This window comes from Symphalangus syndactylus, chromosome 12 (assembly GCF_028878055.3).
Source record: "Symphalangus syndactylus isolate Jambi chromosome 12, NHGRI_mSymSyn1-v2.1_pri, whole genome shotgun sequence".
NCBI classification, from domain to species: domain Eukaryota; kingdom Metazoa; phylum Chordata; class Mammalia; order Primates; family Hylobatidae; genus Symphalangus; species Symphalangus syndactylus.
Genome location: NC_072441.2, coordinates 50,737,902 through 50,750,147, shown reverse-complemented (window position 1 = coordinate 50,750,147; position 12,246 = coordinate 50,737,902). Strand labels below are relative to the sequence as shown.

General features: G+C 35.8%; 1 protein-coding gene across 3 annotated transcripts in view; it reads left to right on the top strand.

Moving 5' to 3' along the window:
- Nucleotides 1-12,246, top strand: part of DPYD (dihydropyrimidine dehydrogenase) — an 858,879-nt gene that overhangs the window by 742,319 nt on the left and 104,314 nt on the right. For all 3 annotated transcript variants that reach the window (XM_063624340.1, XM_063624342.1, XM_063624341.1), the window contains one exon: nucleotides 1,157-1,336. In XM_063624340.1, coding sequence (XP_063480410.1) covers nucleotides 1,157-1,336 — 180 coding nt within the window. The remainder of the gene's footprint in view (nucleotides 1-1,156; nucleotides 1,337-12,246) is intronic.

Genomic DNA, 12,246 nt, shown 5'->3' with positions numbered 1-12,246 from the left:
ATGGCGGAAGGGGAAGCAGGCATATCCTTCATCATATGGTGGCAGGAAGGAGAATTGCCAAGGAAAAAGGGAAAAGCCCCTTATAAAACCATCAGATTGTGTGAGAGCTCACTCATCATCACGAGAACAGCATGGAGATAACCACCCCCATGATTCAGTTACCCCCACCAGGTCCCTCCTACTGCACTTGGGGATTATGGGAACTACAATTCAAGATGAAATTTGGGTGGGGACACAGCCAAACCATGTTATCATTATTCATTCATCATATATTTGTGGAGAGCACACTAACCGACAAACACTGTCCTAGTCACTGGGGATAATATAGTGACCAAAATAAATGCAGTTCTTCCCTTCTGAAACTTTGGTCTAATTGGGAAGTGAGTTGTCAACTAAATAATCATGCAATAATTAGAAGTTAAAAATGTCTGATTAAAAGAAGGCCATAACCTATCCTGGGCTCCTGGAAGCCTCCTTGAAGAAGGGACATTTACCATGAGCCTGAGGAATGGTTGGTAGTTAGCCATGTGTGGAAAAGAAAGGCCTTCTAGCCAGTGAGAAGGTCTTGTGAAAAGATTCTAAGGCAAAGAAAGACTATGGCATTTTTTTTTTGAGGAAGAGTGGGAAGACCTGAGTGACTGGATCATAGTTGACAACAAGGAGAACAATAGCAGATGAGGAGGGAGACAGAGGCAGCGGTAAGTGATGGTTGAGTTAACTGAATGAACAGCACTCCAACCTCAGTTTGACCACCTTCAGACATGAGAACTGCCTGCAGCAGCACTTCCCAATAGAGGGACAATGAGAATTTAAATGTCCTTTATTATGTTGTGCCAAATTTGACTCCTTAAGCCTGATATATAATAAACTGTACCTATTTAAAGTATACAACTTAATAAGTTTTGGAACATGTATATACCTGTGACACCATTACCATTGCAAGTTTATGAAAATGTTTATTGTCCCTGGAAATTTCCTTGTGTTCTCTGCAGTCCATTCCTCCCCACCACCCCCATCTCCAGACGGCTACTGATCCATCATGCCTCCAACGGTGCCTGGCACATAAAATAAATATTCGTTGAATCAAAGAAAAGTGAATCTGTTTGGAGAATTATCTCTTGGTTTGACACTTGGTTGACTGCTCCGTCTTTTCTAGGTATGCAGTGCCATTCAGAATCAGGATTTCACTGTGATCGAAGACTACTGCACTGGCCTCAAAGCCCTGCTTTATCTGAAAAGCATTGAAGAACTACAGGACTGGGATGGACAGAGTCCAGCTACTGTGAGTCACCAGAAAGGGAAACCAGTTCCACGTATAGCTGAACTCATGGACAAGGTATGTGCTTAAATCTCCTGTGTTATTCTTGAGAACTCAGCCTTGGTCAGTTTCTATTCCAGATCTTATTTACCATCTCACATTCTCACTAACAAAGGAAACACAGGGGCTGGTGGATGTGATTTCTTCAGTGGACTCTTTCTGAAGGAGACTTGATTACAGCCATATGATGGGTCTGTGAGCTACCTTTTTATAAAACCAATACAACACAAGGTTATATAAAAGGAAAAGACTGACGTTTGCAGTGTAAAGTGCCTCCAAATTCTTGCTTACTGTGGTGATGACTGGCATTCTTTCCAGTGGGAGTCTGGAGATTTCTTTATGCTTTCTGGAAATTATAACATTACCTTTCTATTTTCAAGACAATCAAATCACTGTAGTCTTGAATAATATAAGGAAGCTTTTAAAATTAAAATCTAATCAGTATCTTTTGCAACTCCTTCTGCTGTGTGGTTAAACCGGGGCTCAAAAGGTTATGTCCCAACTTTCTCACTAACTGCTATTTTCCAAGAAATATACACTACATTTACATTTTCTATAATACAGTGATTTTAGCAACACTGCTAAAACAACATTCAGCATTTTGCCTTTGTATTTCCTTTGTATTATTCTAAACAGATAATCATTGTCAGAAGACATTTCTCGAGCCCTCAATGAGGGGAGGAAAAAATTACAATTCTTAGTCTTTTCAGCTTGTCACTACATCAATAATTAACTTTAAAAAAAAGAGAGGCAGTATAAAAAGATTCTTTAAGGAAGCATTTAATAATTCAAATGAATCTTAACTTGAAGCAGGTCACATGAAAAAGAATGGAAAACAAAAGCCCTGGGTTCTCTGCCTTGGATGACTGGGTTAGGGACTCAGAAAGAATAAGAGAAACATCATATAATTGACTTATATTTGGCCAGTTTTAGTAGAAAATATCACTGTCCCTCTCCTAACAGATAGCCAAAAAAAAAAACCCTTCTTCAAGAGTAGTGTGTATGATTGCAAGTCCAGTAATGAAAAAAGAAAAGGAGGAAAGAAATAAAATCTTACAATGTGGGTTCCAGGAAAATGTCATGATGAATGACTCCATGAGTGGCAATCAAAGAGAAAGACTGTGACATTAATATTTATAATATTGTAATTAGCAAGATAGTGCCTAAGCAGCATTATTAGTGTAACTAATCATATTATCATAAACTGACTCTGCAGTATTTAGACAGTGAGTGTTCTTGCCTTTATCAATGACTATCAATATCCAAGGTTGTTTATAGGTAAAAAAAATTCACAAATGACTTTACATTCATTCAATGTAAATATCTCAAGGAAACTGTCTCTGACATGATAGTTTATGACCATCTATAAAATCATTGTCTCAAATTTGGGTGGTTGCCATGTGAGCTGAAATAGAAGTAGCTGCATTGTACTGTCATGTTTTGTCTTTAAAGGATTTTCACGCTCATTTCAAAACTTACATATTCAAATAAAAGATGGGTAATGATGAAGACAACTTGTGTCAATGACATAAATGGAAACTGATTTGGTAATAGTTTGAATCGAGATTCAGACTTTATTTTGTTAAGCTCAGCTTTCATCAAAATCATAAGTGTAATTTTCAGCATTATCATTCGTTTAAAAAAAAGGAAGATTTTTCTATGTGATTATATTAGTGATTCATTTCTCATCACTAACTTGAGGAATAAGCAGATGGTCTGGTAATAGATTTGTGCTTCTGGATTCTCCAGTGCAGGCTGACATGACTAAAACAATAGGTGATTATCCCTTTAGATTAATATCCCCAGTAGTGAATCAAAGTACTCTGGATCTAGGATACAGGTGATTTCCTAATCGTTCTTTCTTTTTTTTGTCCTATAATTATTTATTTTTCTTTTTTTTTTATTATACTTTAAGTTCTAGGGTACATGTGCATCATTCTCAGCAAACTAATCGTTCTTTCTTCATGTTGCTGCTGCTTTTGTGTGTGTGTGTGTGTGTATGTACCTGTGTGTGTGTGTATGTGTGTGTGTGTGTCTTTGCAAATAACTCACATTGTCCTATCATTAGCCAAAGAATAGTATGCTGGTCCTCACAGTGTCCGCATACTATGGGGAGATGAGAGAAAATGTAGACCCTTTGTTGAAGGACACTCTAGAAGTATCTGGCTTCTTTACACAGGAAAATTTTGTTTGGAAAGTACAATTGCTATTCTGATTTTCACTCATAGGTCAGGCTAGAATAAACCAGAATAGATATTTAGAAGAAACCTATTACAGTGCAGTGTTTGACAATGGAGAGAAAATGAGACTTGGACTATGGAAACAAGGATTTGGCCAAGTATGTCATGTTATCTTTCAAGTAATTAGCATATTAATATACTCTCCTTATGCTTACCTTACTTATTAATTGATCAAACTGCCCAAGCAGTGTTTCTTCAGGTGGCTGTTGAAGGGCAGGTAGTTGGGTGTTAGTACACTTACGGTGCAAGCCATTTAAACCTGTGCCTGCGAGAAGAGCAAATTCCGGAGAAGAACAATCATCAGCTTTGGCACAACACAGAGCTGTTGATGTCAAACTCTTGGTGCTTAAAAACCATGCATCATGCTTGTGAAAAATGTAGGTTCCCAGGCCCCACCAGCATTGATCCTGAGTCAGTGGGTCGGAGGTGTGTTGAGAATCTGCATTTTAACATCATAATTCTCATGGAGGGATCCAAAAATCTGCATTGCCAAAAGGAACGAAAAAGAGAATAGCAGTACAAAAGTGAGAAATTGAGAAATCAGCAATGAGCAGAACACAAGCTTCTCTTGATGGAGAAAGTAAACAAAAAATAATTTTGAGCTGAAAAAGAAGTGAAATAAAAGAGGCAGGAGAGGAATGCCAGAGAAGCATCACACTAGGTTCCAAATGGCCAGAGGTTGGAAATACCCAATGAAGAAACTGAATGTAGGACAGCAGTTATTAGCAAATAGTAAGACTGCTGGATTTATGTGACACTTCCTTATTAGCTAGACAACTTGGGCAAGTTACTTAATCTCTCTAAACCTTTTTATAAAACTGTACAATGAAAATAATTACAATACAGTTCCATAATCCCTCATTAACAATTCTGAAATCCAAAACATGCTGAAACCAAATGGCTTTACATAATTCATTGGGCAGAAAACCTGGCCTGAACTGATGTGAGACTTGCTATAATCTTTATTCCTCTCAGAGAACGTCAGATTAATGTGTTTGATTCCAGATTGCTACCCCACACCTTGCTGGGGCTGGAGAGGGAGTGTTTATTAAAATTAGGTGTATGTACCATTTTACATTTCTAAAATCCAAAAGATATTTCTAAATCCGTACATCTGGCTCCAAAGGTTTTAACTATGGGCTTGTGAAGATTACCAAAATGAAAATATAATTGCAAATATAACTTTATCCAGAAATTCATCTGTAGAGTTGGAGGCAATGTATATATTTTAGTGATTTTAGAAAATAAAATATTACTATTTGGCACTTTTAATTATGGGAAATAAGAGTTATGTTGACATTCTTGGTTAAGAAACATGAAAGAAATTGGACAGTCCAATATTTGAACAGCAAGTTTTGCAACTGGAAAAGCATGAAAGATTATGTCTTCACTTTTTGGTGCTTGGGATGAGAACAGGACTTCTAAATACCAGTCATGAAAGAAAAACAGCAGAGGCCAAAAACTAATGATCACTTGGGATCTGCATGCATTTCCACATGCTGTTCCCGACATCTGGAATGGCCTTCTAGTTCTCAAGCATCACTTTCTCTTTGAGCTATTCCCTGACATTTGCAATATAATTAATGTCTCCTTCTCTTTTTTAACCTTAGCTGTAACCAGTATCACATCGCAGTTGTATTTTTGTAAGTCTGCTTCCTTTACTAGAAAATAACCTCACTTTTCTTATCTATCTTTACATCCCAGTTCTCTAGACATGCACTGAACATGGTAATGCCTTAATAAATGTTGACTGAAGAAGTGAACTAATGACTAAATGAATGTTGAAAGAAAAAGGCTTATTGGTAACATTAAGAATTAGTAGTCACTTGACTTACCAAGCCATTACTTTTTCCATTACATCAGAAAAGAAAAGAATGTGTAAAGAAATAACCTTTGAACTTAAAGTTCCTTTTTATGTGTGAATCTAGTTTGGTAAAAATAACATGGAAAAAGCCAGAATAGAAGGAGTGAGATAGATAGGTGAGCAAGCTTTATGCCTTCTTGACTTGGCAAAATATGCCTAGATTATAAGCTTCTTGACGGCCTGGAACACAGACTGTGTGCCAGTGCCTAATGAATGTCTACCATGTAGGAGTAATGGCATGGTAGCTGAATTGAACATACTGATCAATCATTAATATATTTTTAGGATCTACCTTAAATGTCACTTCTTTTGTGAGTCTGTCTATGACCCTCTTCTTTGGCCTCCAAGAAAGTCAAATCACTCCTTTTCGTTCTCTTACACCCCATGGTTCCTATAATTAGTATTGAAAGTACTGCATTTTCTTTTAATTGTATATCTTCTTGTCCATTGCCGCAGGTCATTACAAGCATTTTGAAAGAAAGATAATATCTTATTCATACTGGAGTTTGCAAGCACCTAGTACAATGCTACATGTTTATAGAATTAAATTGCACGAATTATCTATTGTGTCCTTATTTAGGAGGAAAAAAGAAAGCCAATGTATAATTAAAATTCCAGCTAGATCCTTTTAAGAACAGCAGCAGTCATTTTAGAAGAAAACAATAAAACTGCCAAATTACTGTACTTTCAGTAGGTATTAAAAAATGATGAAATACCTATTGGTGATGTTAATAAATGAACATAATCTGTGCTCATTAAAAGGCTTTCATTAGGATAAAATCAGAAATGCTGTCAGGGTGGTTGTACAGCAACTCTGAAAACAAGGATTTGTTTTGATAATAGAAACCAAAATTGTATCCATATGACCAGATACATCATTCTCAGTTATTGATAAAACAATTCTAAAATTCATATGGAACCAAAAAGAGTCCAAATAGCCAAAGCAAATTTGACAAAGAGAACAAAGCTGGAGTCATCACATTACCTGACCTCAAATTATACAATTAGGCTGTAGTAACAAAAACAGCATGGTACTGGTACAAAAATAGACACATGGATCAATGGAACAGAATAAGGAACCCAGAAATAAAGCCACATATCTACAGTCAACTGACCTTTGACAAAGTTGACAGAAAGCATACACTAGGACAAGGACACCTTTTTCAATAGTGGTGGGGTGATTGGATTGCCATATGCATAAAAGTTGAATTATACTTCTACCTCTAACCATATTTAAAAATCCACTCAAAATCCATCAAAGACTTAAATGTAAGATCTGAAACTATAAAAATACTAGAAAAAAATCTAAGGAAAACTCTTCTGGACATTAGTCTAGGCAAAAATAATTATGACAAAGACCTCAAAAGCAAATGCAACAAAACCAAAAATAGACAAATGGGAATTAAAGTAAAAAGCCTCTGCACAGCAAATGAAATAATCGAAATAACAGAAGGCCTGCAGAATAGGAGAAAATATATTCAAACTATGTATCCAACAGGGACTGTCACCCAGATTTTACAAAGAACTCAAATAACTCAACAACAAACAAATAACCCCTATTAAAAAGTACGCAAAAAGGACATGAACAGACACTTCTCAAAAGAAGACATTTATGCAGCCAAAAAACACATGAAGAAATGCTCATCATCACTGGTCATCAGAGAAATGCAAATCAAAACCACAGTGAGATGCCATCTCACACCAGTTAGAATGGCCATCATTAAAAAAGCAGGAAACAACAGGTGCTGGAGAGGATGTGGAGAAATAGGAACACTTTTACACTGTTGGTGGGACTGTAAACTAGTTCAACCATTGTGGAAGTCAGTGTGGCGATTCCTCAGGGATCTAGAACTAGAAATACCATTTGACCCAGCCATCCCATTACTGGGTATATACCCAAAGGACTATAAATCATGCTGCTATAAAGACACATGCACACGTATGTTTATTGCGGCACTATTCACAATAGCAAAGAGTTGGAACCAACCCAAATGTCCAACAACGATAGACTGGATTAAGAAAATGTGGCACATATACACCATGGAATACTATGCAGCCATAAAAAATGATGAGTTCGTGTCCTTTGTAGGGACATGGATGAAACTGGAAAACATCATTCTCAGTAAACTATCGCAAGGACAAAAAACCAAACACCGCATGTTCTCACTCATAGGTGGGAATTGAACAATGAGAACTCATGGACACAGGAAGGGGAACATCACACTCCGGGGACTGTTGTGGGGTGGGGGGAGGGGGGAGGGACAGCATTAGGAGATATGCCTAATGCTAAATGACGAGTTAATGGGTACAGGAAATCAACATGGCACATGGATACATATGTAACAAACCTGCACATTGTGCACATGTACCCTAAAACCTAAAGTATAATAAAAAAAAAAAGTACACAAAGGATGTGAACAGACATTTTTCAAAAGACAACAAACCCCATCAAGCGTATAAAAAACTGTTCAGCATCACTAATCATCAGAGAAATGTAAATTAAAACCACAATGAGATATTATCTTATACCAGTCAGAATGGCTCTTATTAAAAAGTCAAAAAATAACAGATGTTGGTGAGGATGTAGGAAAAAAAGGAAATGTTTATACATTTTTGGTGGGAATGTAAATTAGTTCAAACTCTGTGGAAAAGAGTATAGAGATTTCTCAGAGAACTGAAAATAAAACTACCATTCACCTCAGCAATCCTACTACTGGGTTTATATCCAAAGGAAAAGACATCATTACATCAAAAAGATACTTACATTCATATGTTTATGTACTTTGACAGTTAATAAAGAAAATGTAGACTACTATTCAGCCATAAAAAAAGAATGAAATCATGTATTTTACAGCAACATGGATGGATCTGGAAGCCATTTTCTTCTTTTTTTATTTTTTAAATTTATTTTTATTTATTTATTTGAGACACAGTCTTGCTCTGTCACCCAGGCTGGAGTGCAGTGGCACATTCTCAGCTCATCGCAACCCTGCCTCTCAGGTTCAAGCGATTCTCATGCCTCAGCCTCCCCAGTAGCTGGGATTACAGGCATCTGCCACCACGCCCAGCTAATTTTTGTATTTTTAGTAGAGACAGCGTTCCTCCATGTTGGCCAGGCTGGTCTCGAACTCCTGACCTCAAGTGATCCACTCACCTCAGCCTCCCAAAGTTCTGGGTTTACAAGCATGAACCACTGCGCCCTCTGGAGGCCATTATTTTAAGTGAAACAACTCAGAAAAAAGGTCAAATACTGCATGTTCCCACTTGTGAGTGGAAGTTAATTAATGTGTACACATGCACATAGAGTATGGAATAATAGTCATTGGAGTCTCAAAACGGTGGGAGGGTAAAAGCAGGGTGTAGGATGAGGAATTGGGTAGAAGCAGGATATGGGATGAGGAATTGCTTAATGGGTACAATGTACATTACTCATGTGATGGTTACACTAAAAGCTCAAACTTCACTATGCAATATATCCATGTAACAAAACTGCACTTGTACCCCTTAAATTTATACTAATAAAAAAATAAAACTGAAATAACACAATTTCATAAAACTATTGCTATATGGTTGTGGCAATATTATATGTAGATGTCTAATTATCTATTTCTTTTCTGGCAAGTTATTCAACACAGAGAATAAAGCATTGTCCAAAGAAATGTATAAATGTCAACAGCAAGACCCTTACCAAATGCAATAATGACAGTTTCACAAGAGGATACTATAATTTCCTATTTACAACTTTAAAAGTTTGGTATCTTCTATGCCACTTATTTTTCCTTATTGAAACATAAATTACATAGAGGAAAAATACAGAGGTCTTAAATGAACCATTTGACAAGTTGTGACAAACACATATATCCGTGAAATCCTCACCTCTGCCAAAGCATGCAACATTGCCAACACCTTAGAAGATGCCTTGTGCACTTTTCCAGCCATTACCTCTTCCTTTACCACCACCAGAAGCAAACACCATCTAGCACCTGTCACCGTAGATTAGTTTGTTCATGTTTTTTAGCATTCACATAAATGGAATTCTACAGAATATGTATTTTTGTGTATATTGCAACTTTCACTCACTACAATATTGCAGAGATTTTTCATATTATTGTAGGTATTAGTTGATTTTTGTTGGTAAATAATACTATATTTTATTAAAATACCACAATTTATTTACTCTAAATTATATTTAGGCTGTTTTCACTTTTTTGGTGTTATAAATATTTTTGCTATAAACATACTTGCATAACTCTTTTTGTGAACATGTTTTCATTTCTCTTGGCTAGTACATAGGAGTATAATTTCTCAGTCATAAGGTGGATGCATAAGTTTTACAAGAAACTTCCAAACAGATTTCCAAAGTGGCTTCACTATTTCACAGTCCTACCAGCTGTGGGTGGGTGTTTGATTCTTCTGTGTTCCAGCCACCTTTTGATATTCTCAGTCTTTTTAGTTTCAGCTATTCTAGTATGTAAGTATTGGTATCTCATTGTGATTTTAATTTTCTTCTCCCTAATAAGATGATGTTAACACTTCTTTATGTTCTTATTGGCCATCCATATATCTTCCTCTGTGAAGTGTCTATTCAAATATTTTGCCCATTTTTAAATTTTTTAATTGATTTTTAGAAGTTCTTAATCATTCTGGTTATAAGTCCTTAGATCAGCAAAAGCATTTGACAAAATCCAACATCCAATCATAATAATGGCCTTCAGCAATTCATTAATAGAAGGAAACGTCTACAAAAATTCTATAGCTAGTATCATACTTAATGTTGAAAGGATAAATTATTTTCTCTTAAGATCAAGAGCTGGGCAAGAGTGTCCATTCTTTCTACTTCTATTCAATATTGTACTGGAAGTCCTAACCAGTGCAATAAGGTCATAAAAATAAATAAATGATGTTTCGATTGGAAAAAAATGGGCTTACACTGTCTTTATTTGCAGATGATAAGATTGTGTGCATAGAAAATCCTAAAAGAACCTGTAAGTACACTATTAAAATAATAAGTGAATTTAACAAAGTTTCATAATACAAAAACAATATACAAAAATGGTTCTGTTTCTACATGAACAATTGGAACAATGAACTGGAAATTAAAATTTTAAAATGTCATTTACAATGGCATATGAAAACTATAAAATACTTAGGAACAAATTAAAATATATGTAGTATCTGCACTGAAAGAAGAATTGCTTTCACAGCCCTGTGGATACATGCAGCCAACGAGCATATGAAAAAAGCTCAGTGTCACTCATCATTAGAGAAATGCAAATAAAAGCACACTGAAATACCATCTCTCTCCAATCAGAATGGCTATTAATAAAAACTCAAAAAATAATAGATGCTGGTGAGATTGCAGAGAAAACAGAATGCTTATACACTGTCAATGGAAGTGCAAATTAGTTCAACCGTTGTGGAAAATAGTGTGCTGATTCCTCAAAGAGCAAAAAAAAGAACTGCTATTCTACCCAGCAATCCCATTGCTGAATATATACCCAAAGGAAGATAAATCATTCTACCATAGAACACATATGTTTATTGCAGCACTATTCACAATAGCAAAGACATTAAATCAACCTAAATGGCCATCAGTGACAGATTGGATAAAGAAAATGTGGTACATATACACTATGGAATACTATGCAGCCATAAAAAGGAACGAGACTGTGTCTTTTATGGGAACATGGAAGGAGCTGGAGGCCATTATCTTTAGCAAACTAATGCAGGAACAGAAAACTAAACACTCCATTTTCTCACTCATAAGTGGCAGCTAAATAATGAGAATACATGGCCACAAAATGGGGAACAACAAACACTGGGGCCTACTTAAGGATGGAAGGTGCGAGGAGGGAGAGGATCAGGAAAAAAATAACTACTGGGTACTAGGCTTAATACCTAAGTGACAAAATAACCTGTATAATGAACCCCCATGACACAACTTTACCTTTATTACAAACCTGCATATGTACCCTTGCATCTAAAATAAAAGTTAAGAACTGCTGAAGAAAAATTAAAGAAGACTTAAAACAATGGTTAAGATATATTAAGATGTTATTTCTCCCTGGATTGATCTGTATATACACCATAATCCCAATCAAAATCCCAACGTGTGTTTTTTAGAAGTTGACAAGCTATGCTAAAATTTACACTGGAATTCAGACAAACTAGAATAGCCAAAACAGTCTTGAAAAAGGAGAACAAAGTGGGAAGTGGGAGAATTTGTACTATCTGCCTTCAAGATTTTCTATAAATCTACAGTAATCAAGCAAGTGTGTTTGGGTGTCAGGGTAGACAAATAGATCAATGGAATGGATAGAAAGTCCAGAAATAGACCCACACATACACACTCAATTGATTTTTGACAGAGGTGCAAAAGCAATCCAATGGAGAAAAGAAAGTCCTTTCAACAATTCGTACTGGAATTATTGGATACTGATATTAAAAAATGAACCTCATGTCTACCTCACACAGGACAAAAAAGTAATTTTAAATATATCATATAAAAAAGTAAACAGTAAGGTAAGACTGTAAGATTTTCTTTTGAGAGTTTTAGATTCACAGCAAAATTGAACAGAAGGCGTATACTCCTTGCCTTCAAACTGTACATTTTTAAAAGAAAACATTAAGTATCTTTATAACCTTGGGGAAAGGAAAAATGTCTTGGACAGGATACCAAAAAAACACTAACCATACAAGAAAAAATAGATGAATTATGCTTCCTCACAATTAACTTATACTCATCAAAAGATACAATTAAGAAAATGAAAACTCAAGTCACAGATTGGGAGAAAATATTCCTATACTTGTATCTCATGAAGAAC